Here is a 16,959-nt window from a genome sequence, read left to right on the forward strand (position 1 = left end):
GTAGCTGCAGGCATCACCAAAGTACAATCACTTCAGCAAAATTATGTACAGGTATGTGATTTTGCGTGAAGTGAGTAAATGATTATCTGTAGTGACCAGGTATGGAAACGTTTGTCATGAGCCCTTAGCTCCACATTTCTAACTGTTGTGGTATAAGATATTTATTGAGACGTTGATTGGGTATTCCTTACTAAGTGAAGCTTCACTACATAAACTAAGCTCTGGAGAAACTGCAACTGCACTGGCAAAGTACACAGTCTATTTGTCTTTAGTAAATCAAACCCTTTGTCACCTTGTCCATTCAGGGCAACATGGTAGTGTCTTTATTATGGGCCTCCTGTTATATTCATCATGTCAGTTCTTCCGCATTGCTCCTTTCTCTGTTCTGTTTGGCAACAAAACCTATTGCTTTAGGGTATGGGAGAGCATGTAACCTTGTCCCCTGTTTTAGATCTAGTGCCCAATCTCTAGGCCTGAGCACTGTCAAATGACCTAGCAAGGAGTGCCACCTTTTCCCATAGCTTCCAACACTTAGGGCTTGTACACACGATCAGTCCAAACTGAAAACGGACTGATGGTCTGATGGACTGATGGTCTGATGGTCTGATGTGCCTACACACCATCGTTTCAAAAACCGATCGAGTCCAACGCAGTGACGTAAAACACAACGACGTGCTGAAAAAAACGAAGTTCAATGCTTCCAAGCATGCGTCGACTTGATTCTGAGCATGTGTGGGTTTTGAACCGATGCTTTTGCGTACTAACCATCAGTTTTGACCGATCGGTCAGGCGTCCATCAGTCCGATTTTAAAGCAAGTTCTAAAACTTTGGTCTGAAGGACAAAAGTCCGATGGGGCATACACACGGTAGGTTTGGACTGATGAAACTGAACTTCAGTTCGTTTTCATCAGTTTGGACTGATCGTGTGTACAAGACCTAAGTGATACTAGGGATTTTAGTGCTGGTTAAGACTAAGTTAGGAGTTGTGAAAGAGTGCTGACTAGGTGAGTATCAGGAGCTTGGGCTGGAGGCCCTTTGCAAAAACATGTGTCCTAATGGTCCATGCAAGTCACTTTGCCCTCAATGGGCAAGGTTTAAGTGCATCTTTAAATAGAAGGAGCCAAACTGCTATTTACTCACCAATACCATCAAAAATGATTAAAAGAATAAAAAAAAACATTTGTGCATTGTTTCATAATTGTTCCACAATTCTTTGATTTTCCTGCACAGAAAACAGAATCAACTAAATTATAATAACTCTTTCTATACCTGCAGGATGATGGTCTCCCGGAAAATGAGTACCCACTGTCAGTGGCTGGAAAGATAAAGAAGCATTTCAATACAGGTCCAAAGCCAAACAGCACTACAGCCGGAGTCTCCGTCATTGCAGTAAGCATACCCACCAAACATGGCCTTTCTATAACTTTGTTTTTATTTTTTTAACAGCTTTTACAGCTTTACTTAATGTTTTGTAAATTATAGTTTTTTTTATCAAAGTAACAGTTGTTTATTTTCATTTAAAAGTAACATTTCTTAAACAATATCACTGGGTTATGGACATGCAGGCAGCTTACACTATACTAATTATGGAAAGTGCCCACGTTGCCTTCAGCCACCAATGAGATTTGTCCATTTTTGGTGGAGTGGGCCTGTCTCTTTGTCTAGACCGGTCAAGCCCAATCTTTCTGGCAGATTTTCATCAGCAGCAGCTTTTATAAAGTCCTGTGGAGAAGCCACTAGAGCTTAGACATTCCGGTGTGCTACACATAGAGGTGGATTCTCCATAGGAATATATAGAGAAATTCATTTCCACAGATGTGGGCATTATCTTGATTCCAGGCATGGAATCAAAACCGGCCACATTCTACCAAAAATGAAAATGGTGTCATAGGTGAAGTTGCCTTTTAATATCATGCATTGATAGCCAGTCTTTAAAAGTTATTTGATAATATTTTTTGCCATTGATTATATAATAATATTTCAGCAATGATAATATATAATGACAATGATACTTTCATTTATAAAGTACTACATTGTTAAATAATTATTTAAAAGTGCTTATGTTAAAATAATATTTAAAATTATAAATTTAACCACAAGCTTTAAATATGTTACCAATTTGGCTGGTCTGCAGATTTAAAAAAAAAAAAAAAAAAACATTATTGATATCTCTATTTTAGCCTAGATATCATGTTTGTTACAGTCATCAAAAACATACACTCTACGTAGCTGAAAAAGGTTCTCCAGGTTAGTTAAAGTAAATGTATAGGTAAAACATTTATTTTTTTAGTTTTGAAAAGGGGGGGGGGGGATAGAAGAGATTTGTATTGCTTCCTATGACTCCTTTATGGAGTTTTATTCTCTTTATTTGTCCTGGTGACCGTTATTACAGAAAGTGATGGGAAATCCACAATTTTGAATTGTTAGCAGAACAGGAATAGAAGGGAAAACTTCCAACAGGGACACTTGTTCTGATGACAGCTGTCATAAAGGGGAAATCCTCTCAGTTTGTTGAGATGTTCTCTCACTTCCTGTTGCACTTCAGGAACTAAAGGAAATTCTCTCCAAAGGGAATGAGATATCAAAGATATTAATGGATGGGGATTTTAACCCTTCCCCATTTTATTTTAAAACCTGAATTTTTTTGTCTATACATACACTTTAATTTCTATCCACATTTTGCTAATTACCTTCCTTTTGGAAAAGGTTGAGATGTGTGGTGCCTGAGCCCCTATCCAAAATCCCTTGCACTGTCAGAATGGTTGTTAGGAGAGGGGCTGCCATAGTCACTAATTTGAGTGCCTATGACACATCCCTTAAAAACTACCCCACACAATCCACATTCCCCCAGTGAAAGTTACCAAGCTGTGGGAAGCCTCTTTGTAAGTAATAGGAAAATATATATCTATCTTTCCTCCAAGAGAGAGGATCAGATTAGCATATTTTGTTCCATGGTCAAGTACAAAAGATCTAAAATCCTTTAAAAAGATTTGAGTCTTTTTTTATTAATGTAAGTAAGCCGATGCTTTAAAATAATCATCAATACCAGTAATCCTTTCACATGTCATTTTCCTAGTTTCCAGTAGAGGCTTATGTAATTAAAGAGAGGAAAATGCAGAAACCCATAGCAACCAATTAGAAATTAGTAGCTATTATGAATGGTCCTGTTAAATAAGACCAAATAATTAAAAAGATTTTCCCCCTAGCATATGCCAATCCTGGGGTTCACACATATAAACCGTGCTGTTACCGAATTATAGAAACCATTCTGTATTAGCGATGCATTTTATTTTTATTATGAAGTGGCTTTAGACGCATGAAATATACCTGTTCTCATTCTTTTATTTTTCGTTATTGCTTAAGTGGTTGGCTTTCTATTTATCCTAATACTATGCACATCTTCTTACTTGCATGCTTCTTGGTGATTATTCTTTGCACACATGCACATTGCATACTCTCTGCTCATTGCTCATATGTATTATGTTCTCATTGCTTACATGGATAGTGACTGAAAGCAACAGCACTCTATAGCGTATCAAAGGACCGCCAGCACGCTTGTCCATGAGAGGGTTTGGGCACTTCCTAACAAACCAATTACGCATTTCTTTTTTGTGTTATTATTATTTGCTCTTCTTTAGCCACTGGAGTGCTGTAACAAAGACAAAAGTTCTTTCCGGATACTAATATTGGATGTTTTACTGATTATGTGTTTCGTAAATGCTTACCTAATTTAGGTGGACAGCTTTTTATCATGATTTTAATCTGGATACGTTTATTTATACTTGTGGTTCACCTATTGTTATTTTACTGTTGTAATATTTAATGCTAAATATTAAGACGATCCACATCTACACCATGTAAGTAATCCAATAATGTTTCAAGAACTTGACTTCCCCTTGGCTGAAGCAGTTATAATATTTCATTAAACTGACTAGGATACAGAGTTACTAGATCCTACTGGCCAAATACAATGGCGCATGATCTGGTGGAAGGTGATCACATTCTAAAGAGCGGTCAGGATATTCAAAGTGGTCACTCATAGCAGTCAGCCACCAGTCAGTTTTTAGTTTAAAGCTGTGCAATCAGGAGTAATCTTATGGGTTACTATTCTTTGCACATTGCTCTTTATCTCCTTGAGCATGGTAGAGTTTTCTGCCTAAAATGTTTAGCCATCTTCAACCAAAACTATCACCAGCTAATATTTCTCCTTTAATTTCAAGCATTTACAGTGGCAAACAAAAAATAAGTAGCTTTCGCAGATAGATGTATGTTGCTGCCTGCAGACGATTATATGCCACAGGGTATACGGACAATATATGTCTGTAGGTGACATGCAGGGTAGGCACATAGAGAGCCTATCCAAAAAGAGATTCCAAATCCATAAAGCAGTTAAAACATTAGCTTAATCTCTATTGATATGGCATTGTCCACTGGATATAGGATTATTTTTTAAAGGGTGGAATACCAAATGAGTGTCCTTTCATCTCTTAAGGTATATTGCTTGTCACTCACTAGGGATGAGATATATCAAGTTGCCTAATGAACCTATTAAACTAGTGGAAAGTGCATATAGAATTCTCTAGAACTGTGTTTCTCAAACTTTTTTTTCAGTCAAGCCACACTATAAAATGATGCACAATAATGCAGAAAACTAAACAAGTAGTTTTACATATTATAACAGCATCCACACACATAGGACACCCAACATTAGAAGTGATTTATTTGTCCAACACAAATACACCTTTGCACACTGGTAATGACTAGTATTCCAATGTTTATCTTCTCCCTTGCCCAGTGCTTATGGACAAAGGCAGGTGAGGGGCATACAAGAACACTATGTAGTGGTGCACGATGAAAACCTGTGGTTTTGTGTGGCTAAAAGGCAGGCTTGGTCCACCCACTGGCTTGTATATAGTTTTAGGGCAATCTTTAGGTATTTTGCCAAGACACCCTTGAAAAAACCTGAAGGCACACCAAGGTTGAAAGGGCTGCTCTAGAAGATATCCCTGCAGTTTTACATTGTTTCTAAATATATAGCCCCTCCCTTTATATTAATGGCAGTTTAAAAGGCTTGCCCTGCTGTGTGGTCCAATATCCTGATAATCCCCGATAATCAGAATAATTCAGTTGTAGAGTACCTTTCATAATATTTGTCATTCTTTGTGGTGGGGAACTTGTAGACAATTGTTCAGTTAAAGGTTGTGGTTCTCCATAGGAGTCAGGACTTTAAATCCCAGCTTTGTAGAGATAAAATGTTAAGCTCAAAGCGCTGGCCTATCCAAAGTGGCATTTCAGTAATAGACGGAGGCTATCAACAGCAAGACATGTTCCTGGCTCTGTTGCCATGCTTCTTGGAGTTTGAGTGTTTCTGCACACACTCCTCTTGCCACCTTCTCCGCGACACATTTTAAAATTCCAACAGGGAAAGTAAGGCTTCTATGTAATGATTGTGGCAGAAATACAGACCTGTGAACCCAGGAAGACCTTGCAATGGCAGTCACCAAAAGAGATAAGAAACATGAAAATAACCCTACTATGTGTAAACTGTAGAACAAAGATGTCTATAAAGATAGTCAGGTTTTTGTGTGGACACAAAGGGTATCTTAGGGGTGTTCTGTTTAAATGGCGCTGTACGCTACTTAGACCCCCTATGGCCAGACAATATGATCATCTGCTGACTTGGCACCATCCACAAACAGCTTAGACAAGTTGAAGTTGAATCCAACACAATTTTATTTCAGCTAATTGCAGTAAAGCACATAGAAAATCACATTATGGAGTCCTATAAGGTTAGAGTTAAGATATTTTCCACCACACCATGGAACAACGAAAATAGCGTCCAAGCGGATGATTTATTGCATGATCACAACACAAAGAGAGTGCTACGTTTTGCAGCCACGCAGGGCCCCTTCGTCAGGCCCCTAAAAGGTTAGCACACTTTACCTAAATCCCCTGTTGGGGGAGCCCTCCACTAACCAACATACCAAAAAATATATACAAAAAAAAAAATAGGTATGGGCTCCAACCCCACGGCCCTGTTCTCAAATAATGTGTAGTCATAGTAGTCTGTGACTACACATTATTTGAGTACAGGGGTGGGGTTGGAGCCCATATCTATTTTGTTTTGTTGATTATTTTTGGTAATTGCAGTAAAGAGGATGTGTTTCCAGTCTTTTGAAGTGTAAGAAGACAATGCCTTTACCTAAGCTCTTTGTCTGCAAATAATTAACAATGACTGAGGGAACATGGGGAGGGTCTAGGTCTAGCTAGGACAAAAGCCTCGTACACATGATACATCATTTTCCCCGTCGAGTTCTTTGTTAGGCTGTCGAGGAACTCGACAAGGCAAGTTTCTCCATTCCTGTCGAGGAAAAATAAGACATGCTCTCTTTTTGGCTCGACGGGATCCTCGACAGTTTCCTCGTCGAAAAATGTACACACGACCGGTTTCCTCGGCAAAAAAAAAATCCCAGAAAGTTTCTTGCTGGTTTTTGCAGAGAAACTCGGTCGTGTGTACGAGGCCTTACTAGCAATAAACAGGAGGACAGAGGAAGATACCAAAATCACATTAGTAAATACATTGTAGTGGCCAAAAACCACCACTAGCTCTCAGCGCATTACAGAAAACCTCATGCAGTTCAATACACAACATTTAAATTCCATGAAAGTTGGGCAGAACAAATGGCACTAATTGTATTATTTAAACCCATAACATTCCAAGTCTCTCTGTCTAGTGTAAAAATCATCGATGTGCCGTTTCCGATTTCAACCAGATATCTGTATTTAGCACATTACTGTTAAATTAATGAAAGACGATATCTGATTAGTTATTATGGGTTACTTCAAACCTTTGTTTCTTACATAAACGGATAAAGAAAGTCTGCCAAGCATCGTTGAGTTAAAATGCCTACAAAGCAACTCTGGGGTAAAACTCTATTAGCTCACAAGTTTGCATAAGAGAAGGCATGGACAGTGACCTCCAGCCTGTGTCTTGGGAATCCACTATTTGTAGCAGATGTGGATGTGTCAAATCCAGACGATGTCAGAAGCAGTTGGTATCAATGCAAAGAAAATCACGGCTGGTACCAATTACTTTTATGTATGATTTACCAGCTACAGTGTAACTCAATACCATGCATTCCAGATTAATTATAGTTCTCTGCAGGATTCGTGAATGCTATAAATTTACACATCTCAATAAAGACATCTTACAGATCTAAGTCCCTTGACAATATATATGGTTACTACTGTACAGATCATATGCAGTGCTAAAATGGGAAGGGGGAAGTTATTTTTTATGTAAGCGCTGTATCATTTTTCTCCGATGTCTTGAATGCAAAAGAGCACTTTTGCGTGCTACATATATCATTTTCATAGGTATTTTGAGTAAAAGGTATTTGTTACAAATCCTACCTTTAAAGTACACTCACTGGCCACTCTTTTAGGTACATTTGCAATAAAAAGTATGTGAACCCTTTTGGAATGATATGTATTTCTGCACAAATTGGTCATAAAATGTGATCTGATCTTCATCTAATTCACAACAATAGACAATCACAGTCTGCTTAAACTACAACACACAAATAATTAAATGTTACCATGTTTTTATTGAACACACCATGTAAACATTAACAGTGCAGGTGGAAAAAGTATGTGGACTTCTAGACTAATGACATCTCCAAGAGCTAATTGGAGTGAGGTGTCAGCCAACTGGAGTCCAATCAATGAGATGAGATTGGAGGTGTTGGTTACAGCTGCCCCGCCCTATAAAAAACACACACCAGTTCTGGGTTTGCTTTTCACAAGAAGAATTGCCTGATGTGAATGATGTCTTGCACAAAAGAGCTCTCAGAAGACCTACGATTAAGAATTGTTGACTTGCATAAAGCTGGAAAGGGTTAGAAAAGTATCTCCAAAAGCCTTGCTGTTCATCAATCCACGGTAAGACAAATTGTCTATGGATGGAGAAAGTTCAGCACTGCTGTTACTCTCCCTAGAAGTGGCCGTCCTGTAAAGATGACTGCAAAAGCACAGCGCAGACTGCTCAATGAGGTGAAGAAGAATCCTAGAGTGTCAGCTAAAGACTTACAAAAGTCTCTGGCATATGCCCACATCCCTGTTAGTGAATCGACGATACGTAAAACACTAAACAAGAATGGATTTCATGGGAGGATACCACAGAGGAAGCCAATGCTGTCCAAAAAAAAACATTGCTGAACGTTTACAGTTTGCACAAGAGCACCTGAATGTTCCACAGCAGTACAGGCAAAATATTCTGTGGACAGATAAAACCAAAGTTGAGTTGTTTGGAAGAAACACAAAACACTATGTGTGGAGAAAAAGAGACACGGCACACCAACATCAAAACCTCATCCCAACTGTGAAGTTTGGTGGTGGGGGCATCATGGTTTGGGGCTGCTTTTCTGCGTCAGGGCCTGGACAGATTGCTATTATCGAAGGAAAAATGAATTCCCAAGTTTATCAAGACATTTTGCAGGAGAACTTTAGGCCATCTGTCCACCAGCTGAAGCTCAACAGAAAGTGGGTGTTGCAACAGGACAAAGACCCAAAGCATAGAAGTAAATCAACAACAGAATGGCTTAAACAGAAGAAAATACGCCTTCTGGAGTGGCCCAGTCAGAGTCCTGACCTCACCCCGATTGAGATGCTGTGGCATGAACTCAAGAAAGCCATTCACACCAGACATCTCAAGAATATTGCTGAACTGAAACAGTTCTGTAAAGAGGAATGGTCAGGAATTACTCCTGACCATTGTGCAAGTCTGGTTTGCAACTACAGGAAACGTTTGGTTGAAGTTATTGCTGCCAAAGAAGGTTCAACCAGTTATCCAAGTGTCCACATACCTTTTCCACCTGCACTGTGAATGTTTACATGGTGTGTTCAATAAAAAACATGGTAACATTTAATTCTTTGTGTGTTATTAGTTTAAGCAGACTGTGATTGTCTATTGTTGTGACTTAGATGAAGATCAGATCACATTTTATGACCAATTTGTGCAGAAATCCATATAATTCCAAAAGGGTTCACATACTTTTTATTGCAACTGTACACCTTGCTAGTATCGGGTTGGACTCCCCATTGCCTTCAGAACTGCCTTAATTCTTTGTAGCATAGATTCAACAAGGTGTTGGAAACATTTCTCAGAGATTTTGGTTCACATTGACATGATAGCGTCACACAGTTGCTGCAGATTTGTGGGCTGTGCATCCATGATGCGAATCTCCCACCACATCCCAAAGGTGTTCTATTGGGTGAGATCTGGTGACTGTGGAGGCCATTGGAGTGCAGTGACCTCATTGTCATGTACAAGAAACCAGTGGTGAGAGGGTTTGAGCTTTGTGACATGGTGCATTATCCTGCTGGAAGGAGTCATCAGAAGATGGGAACACTGTAGTCATAAAGGGATGGACAAGGTCAGCAATAATACTCAGGGAGGCTGTGGTGTATAAACGATGCTCAATTGGTACTAAGGGGTCCAAAGTGTGCCAAGAAAATATCCCCCAACCCATTACACCACCACCAGCCTGAACCATTGATACAAGGCAGGATGGATCCATGCTTTCATGTTGTTTACGCCAAATTCTGAACCTACCATCTGAATGTGGCAGCTAAAATAGAAACTCAGCAGACCAGGCAATGTTTTTCCAATCTTCTATTGTCCAATGTTGGTGAGCCTGTGTGAATTGTAGCCTCAGGTTCCTGTTCATAGCTGACAGAAGTGGCACCCGGTGTGGTCTTCTGCTGCTGTAGCCCATCTGCTCCAAGATTTGATGTGTGGTTCAGAGATGGTATTCTGCATACCTTGGGTGTAACAAGTGGTTATTTGAGTTGCTGTTGCCTTTCTTAATCTCAAACCAGTCTGCCCATTCTCCTCTGACCTCTGACATCAACAAGGCATGTTTCTCCACATAACTGCCGCCCACTGGATATTTTCTCTTTTTCGGACCATTCCCTGTAAACCCTAGAGATGGTTGTGCCTGAAAATCCCAGTAGATCAGCAGTTTTTGAAATACTCAGAGCAGTGCATCTGACATCAACAATCATGCCACGTGCAAAGTCATCTAAATCCCATTTCTTCCCCATTCTGATGCTTGGTTTGAACTTTAGCAAGTCATCTGCACCACAACTAGATGCCTAAATACATTGAGTTGCTGCCACGTGATTGGCTGAATAGCAGTTTGTGTTACCAAGGATTTGAAAAGGTGTACCTAACAAAGTGGCCAGTGAGTGTATACAATGTTATGCATCAGGGTTGATTTACTAAAGGAGTAGGGGCTGCTCACTTAGTTTAGTAAAAAAAAGATAAAGTTTATCCATGTTCACTTTGGATACTCAAACATGTGCAAGGGAATAAAAATAAGGATTTTTGTTTTACCAAAATGGGATGACCTTAACCACTTCCATACCAGGCACTTACGCACCTTCCCGCCCAAGCCAATTTTCAGCTTTCAGCACTGTCACACTTTGAATGGCAATTGCGCGGTCGTGCGACGTGGCTCCCAAACAAAATTGGCGTCCTTTTTTCCCCACAAATAGAGCTTTCTTTTGGTGGTATTTGATCACCTCTGCGATTTTTTTTTTTTTTTGCGCAACAACTAAAAAAAGACTTTTGACTTTTGAAAAAAAATTACGTTTTTATTTTTTTCTGTTAATTTTTTTGTAAATAAGTACGTTTTCTCTTTCAATTACGGGCACTGATATGGCGGCACTGATGGGCACCGATGAGATGGCACTGATGGACATTGATGAGGTAGTACTGACGGGCACAGATGAGGTGGCACTGATTGGTGGCGCTGGTATGCGGCACTGATGGGTACACATATGCGGCACTGATGGGCACACATAGGCGGCACTGATGGGCACACATAGGCGGCACTGGTGGGCACACATTGGCGGCACTGATGGGCACTCATGGGCAGCACTGGGCACTCATAGGCGGCACAGATGGGCACTCATGGGCGGCACTTATGGGTGGCACTGATGGATACTTATGGGTGGCACAGATGGGCACTGATAGGTGGGCACTGGGCATGGATGGGCACTGTGGGGTTGCACTGATGGACACTGTGGGGTGGCACTGATGGACACTTGGGGTGGCACTGATGGACATTGTGGGGCGGCACTGATCTACCCATGTTGCCAGTCAGTGCCCATTTGTGGGCACTGATTGGCATCTTTTTTTTTTTTAAAAGCTTTTTTTTTTTTTTTCAATGCTTTTTTTTTGGGCCCACCCTGGTGGTCCAGGGTGGGCTTCCGTGGTGGTCCAGTGTGGCGATTTGAGGGGGGGCTGGGCTGATAAACAATCAGCGCAAACCCCCCCTCTGAGGAGAGCCGCTGATCGACTCTCCTATACTCGCGTCTGTCAGACGCGAGTGAGGAAGAGCCATCAACGGCTCTTCTCTTCCTGTTTACATCGTGATCAGCCGTGATTGGACACGGCTGATCACGTGGTAAAGAGTTTCCTGCTTCTGTGATGTACAGAGCCAATACAGGGCAGTGATGGTTTGGAAAACTAAACTGATTGGTGCTGTGGGGTTTTAGACACACAGGGCCAGATTCAGATAGAGATACGACGGCGTACCTCCTGATACGCCGTCGAATCTCTGAGTTCCGTTCGTCGTATCTATGCGCCTGATTCATAGAATCAGGTTCTGCATAGATCTCCCTAAGATCCGACAGGTGTAAGTGACTTACACCGTCGGATCTTAGGCTGCAATTCCAGGCCGGTCGCTAGGTGGCGTTTCATTTTTTTTACGCGACGAATATGCAAATGAGGATTTCCGCCGAATTCAGAAACGAATGACCGCCTGGCGCATTTTTTTTACGTCGTTTGCGTTCGGCTTTTTCCGGCGTATAGTTACCCCTGCTATATGCGGCGTATCCTATGTTAAGTATGGCCGTCGTTCCCGGGTTGAATTTAGAATTTTTTACGTTGTTTGCGTAAGTCGTTCGCAAATACGGATGGACGTAATTTACGTTCACGTCGAAACCAATGACGTCCTAGCGACGTCATTTGGAGCAATGCACGCTGGGAAATTTAGCGGACGGCGCATGCGCAGTTTGTTCGGCGCGGGGACGCGCCTGATTTAAATTCTACACGCCCCCTAGCCGCGGAATTTGAATTCCGCCAGGGGATTTACGATCCGCCGGCGCAACTTTAGAGGCAAGTGCTTTCTGAATAAAGAACTTGGCTCAAAAACTTGTGCCGGCGGATCGTAAATCAGATAGGTTACGCGGATCTAAAGATCCGCTAACCTATCTGAATCTAGCCCACAGTAATCACACCTCCTTGATTAGTGACCACAGAGAGAAAGCTCCCAGTACTGTGGTTATCATGAGGACATGAAAACAGCACTAATGTAAAAAAATCCTAAGGAAAAAAACCAAAGGAAAACACTGCGCTAATACGTGATGAAAAAATTGTGAAAATAATAAGTGACAAAAGCAGCTGGTACCTATTGCTCTAAATACCCAAAGCAAAAAAATTACAACCAAAAAGAAGGTACAGCGCTGATGTGAATGAAACGAATTGTGAGTGAACAATACAATTATGAAAAATAATCAGTGACTGAATAAATAAATTAGATATTGATAAAAATAGTTCATAAAAATATCCAAGAGTGAATGTACTGATCCTTCACCAATCAAGAATTAAGTATAAGTGACAAAAATAGCAAATGTAAATCAGTGAAAAAAAAGAGTCCAATGATAAAAAAGGCAAAATTCTTATTTCTTTATCTTCCACCAAGTATAACACCCGTGTGATGGTATTCCAATCTGCTTACCAGATTAACTGACCGTGATTGCGGTCAGATAAAGCCCAGAGATCTTTTAGAGTCCTCTCAAGTGGACTAAATGGCAACAGGTTATACAGATCATCTACTGCTCCAAAGCTCCAGAGGGAATAGGGATACGCTCATATATTCAAACAGAAGAAGAAACGAGAAAAAGCTCCATGGTGAAGTACTGTATGTAAGGTTGGTTTATTAAGGGAATGATAACACTTACAATTCAGATGATATAGACAGGCTTGTCACAAATCCCAGCGTGTGCAACGCGAACTGACAATCGAATCCTAGGTAGCTGTGTTCAGTGTGTATAGCTCTCTCCGTACAAGCGAAGACAAGGTACGCTTTAGGCCACTCCAAAAGGGAGTGGCCTAAAGCGTACCTTGTCATCGCTTGTACGGAGAGAGCTATACACACTGAACACAGCTACCTAGGATTCGATTGTCAGTTCGCGTTGCACACGCTGGGATTTGTGACAAGCCTGTCTATATCATCTGAATTGTAAGTGTTATCATTCCCTTAATAAACCAACCTTACATACAGTACTTCACCATGGAGCTTTTTCTCGTTTCTTCTTCTGTTTGAATATATGAGCGTATCCCTATTCCCTCTGGAGCTTTGGAGCAGTAGATGATCTGTATAACCTGTTGCCATTTAGTCCACTTGAGAGGACTCTAAAAGATCTCTGGGCTTTATCTGACCGCAATCACGGTCAGTTAATCTGGTAAGCAGATTGGAATACCATCACACGGGTGTTATACTTGGTGGAAGATAAAGAAATAAGAATTTTGCCTTTTTTATCATTGGACTCTTTTTTTTCACTGATTTACATTTGCTATTTTTGTCACTTATACTTAATTCTTGATTGGTGAAGGATCAGTACATTCACTCTTGGATATTTTTATGAACTATTTTTATCAATATCTAATTTATTTATTCAGTCACTGATTATTTTTCATAATTGTATTGTTCACTCACAATTCGTTTCATTCACATCAGCGCTGTACCTTCTTTTTGGATGAAAACAGCACTGCATTAAGGTAAAGGAAGCTATTAAGATAAGAAAAAAATTTCCTTTACAAACCCTTTAACCGCTTAACGACCGCCGCATGTACATATACGTCAGCAAAATGGCACGGACAGGCAGAACGACGTGCGTGCACGTCGCTGCGTAGACGTGGGTCGGGGGTCCGATCGCCCCCCCCCCCCGGTACATACGGCGGTCGTTAATCGTGTGGGATGAGGGGGCGGCTATTCGTTTCTAGCCACCCCCTCGCGATCGCTCCCCAGAGCTGAAGAACGGGGAGAGCCGTATGTAAACACGGCTTCCCCGTGCTTCACTGTGGCGGCTGCATCAATCGTGTCATCCCTTTTATAGGGAGACACGATCGATTACATCAGACCTACAGCCACACCCCCCTACTGTTGTAAACACACACTAGGTGAAACATAACTCCTTCAGCTCCCCCTGTGGTTAACTCCCAAACTGCAACTGTCATTTTCACAATAAACAATGCAATTTAAATGCATTTTTTGCTGTGAAAATGTCAATGGTCCCAAAAATGTGTCAAAATTGTCCGAAGTGTCCGCCATAATGTCGCAGTCACGAAAAAAAACGCTGATCGCCGCCATTAGTAGTAAAAAAATTTTTTTTAATAAAAATGCAATAAAACTATCCCCTATTTTGTAAACGCTATACATTTTGCGCAAACCAACCGATAAACGCTTATTGCGATTTTTTTTACCAAAAATATGTAGAAGAATACGTATCGGCCTAAACTGAGGAAATTTTTTTTATATATATTTTTGGGGGGATATTTATTATAGAAAAAGGTAAAAAATATTGCATTTTTTTCAAAATTGTCGCTCTATTTCTGTTTATAGCACAAAAAATAAAAACCGCAGAGGTGATCAAATACCACCAAAAGAAAGCTCTATTTGTGGGAAGAAAAGGACGCAAATTTCGTTTCGGTACAACATTGCATTACCGCGCAATTACCAGTTAAAGCAGCGCAGTGCCAAATTGTAAAAACACCTCTGGGCATTTAGCTGCATATTGGTCCGGGGCTTAAGTGGTTAATGTAGCTTCACCTACTTGACTGAGCTCCGTTAACAAGCACCTTACGTGGGAACATGCTCTATTTCTTTAGTAAATCAACTGCATTATCTATACATACATTCATATGCCTAATGCCGCATACACACGGTCGGAATTTCCGACAACAAATGTTCGATGTGAGCTTTTGGTTGGATATTCTGAATGTGTGTATGCTCCATCGGACATTTGCTGTCGGAATGTTTGAGAGCTGGTTCTCAATTTTCCGACAATAAAAGTTCTTATCGGAAATTCCGATTGTCTGTATGCAATTCCGATGCACAAAAATCCTACGCATGCTCACAATCAATTCAACGCATGCTCGGAATCATTGAACTTAATTTTCTCGGCTCGTCGCTGTGTAGTACGTGACCGCGTTCTTGACGTTCGGAATTCCCGACAACATTTGTGCGACCGTGTGTATGCAAGACAAGTTTGAGCGAACATTCCGTCGGAATAAAATCCACGGTTTTGATGTCGGAATATCCGATCGTGTGTACGCGGCATACATCACCTTTTCTCTGCTATGACTTTCCATCAGCAAAGAGGCTGTGGGCCCTTAAACACGTGCTTCTGCTCCGGTCTTTGCAGCCGTTATACAATATTATGAACATGACAAAGCCTCATTTTGTGGTTAACACAAAATAAAAGATTGAAATAAAATTTGGCATTGCGAAAGAGCCGTAAAATTCACAGGGAGAACAATTTGTGCTCAGAGCTTCTATAATTCGGATTTTACTAGCAGAAGCCAAGCTAGAAGAACAAACAACACTCTTCATATTACAAGTAGCATTTAATGGCTTATTTCATCAGAAAGTGCAAAGAGCGCTGTAGTCCAGTCACTAACCGTACAGAGCTGTCAGTACAAGGACCAATTATCTAGAAAATCACACTGGTTGAATCGAATTATTCCAACTATGGGTCCTTACCCACTTCTGTAGGCAGTATAAAAGTAGACACTAAGGGCCAGATTCACATAGAATTGCGGCGGCGTAACGTATCGCATTTACTTTACACCGCCGCAAGTTTTACGGGCAAGTGCTTGATTCACAAAGCACTTGCCTGTAAACTTGCGGCGGCGTAGCGTAAATCCGTCCGGCGCAAGCCCGCCTAATTCAAATGGGGCGTGTATCATTTAAATTAGGCGCGTTCCCGCGCCGAACGTACTGCGCATGCTCCGTTTTGAAATTTCCCACCGTGCTTTGCGCGAAATGACGTCGCACCGACGTAATCTTTTGAACGGCGACGTGCGTTACGTCCTTTCCTATTCACAGACGACTTACGCAAAAAAAAAAAAAATATTTTAAATTCGACGCGGGAACGACGGCCATACTTTAACATGGGCAGTCTAAATATAAGCCATGAAATAGCAGCCATAACTTTAAAGCCGACTAGCGACGACGTAAGAGAATGCGACGACCGCGCGTACCTTCGTGGATCGCCGTTAACAGCTAATTAGCATACCCGACGCGGAAAATGACGCAAAGTCCACCCAGCGGGCGCCGAAGTATTACACCTACGATCCGAAGCCGTATGCCTGTCGGATCGAAGCCAGAAGCCGTCGTATCTTGGTTTGAGGATTCAAACTCAAGATACGATGCGGCAAATTTGAAAGTACGCCGGCGTACTTCTTCTCTGAATCTGGCCCTAAATTAGTGAAATGGAAAATATGTCTGTACAATGACCGCATATGGCATTGTTTATGCTCAATAAAGGACAATGTTCAGACCCAAGTGCCCACATTAAAGTGGTATTAAAATGGGTTTGGGGGTTATTGCAGTTTTATACTTATCTAGGTGGATGCAGCATTGGTCCAATGCTGCATCTGTCCCCTGGCATCTCTGCACTGAGAACCGAGCGATCGAACGGCTCAGTATTAGAGAGCTACTGCCTGTCAATCAGCAGCTCTCTTGCTCTGCTCCTCCACGCTCACTGGAGCGCTGAGCTGTGGAGGGGCTGGGATTGGCCGTCTCAGCAGCTCGATGAGAGGCTGAGATGGTTATCAGTCCAGGCACCTGGCGGATCCAGACTCTGACGTGGTGCCTGGACTGATAT

The 16,959-nt window shown here is 41.3% G+C and overlaps 1 protein-coding gene across 4 annotated transcripts in view; it reads left to right on the forward strand.

The window, feature by feature from the left end:
• DCLK1 (doublecortin like kinase 1) overlaps positions 1 to 16,959 on the forward strand; it is a 477,375-nt gene that overhangs the window by 415,092 nt on the left and 45,324 nt on the right. For all 4 annotated transcript variants that reach the window (XM_040340400.1, XM_040340401.1, XM_040340402.1 and 1 more), the window contains one exon: positions 1,276 to 1,389. In XM_040340400.1, coding sequence (XP_040196334.1) covers positions 1,276 to 1,389 — 114 coding nt within the window. The remainder of the gene's footprint in view (positions 1 to 1,275; positions 1,390 to 16,959) is intronic.

The sequence above is a fragment of the Rana temporaria genome, chromosome 2 (genome assembly GCF_905171775.1).
Source record: "Rana temporaria chromosome 2, aRanTem1.1, whole genome shotgun sequence".
Lineage (NCBI taxonomy): Eukaryota > Metazoa > Chordata > Amphibia > Anura > Ranidae > Rana > Rana temporaria.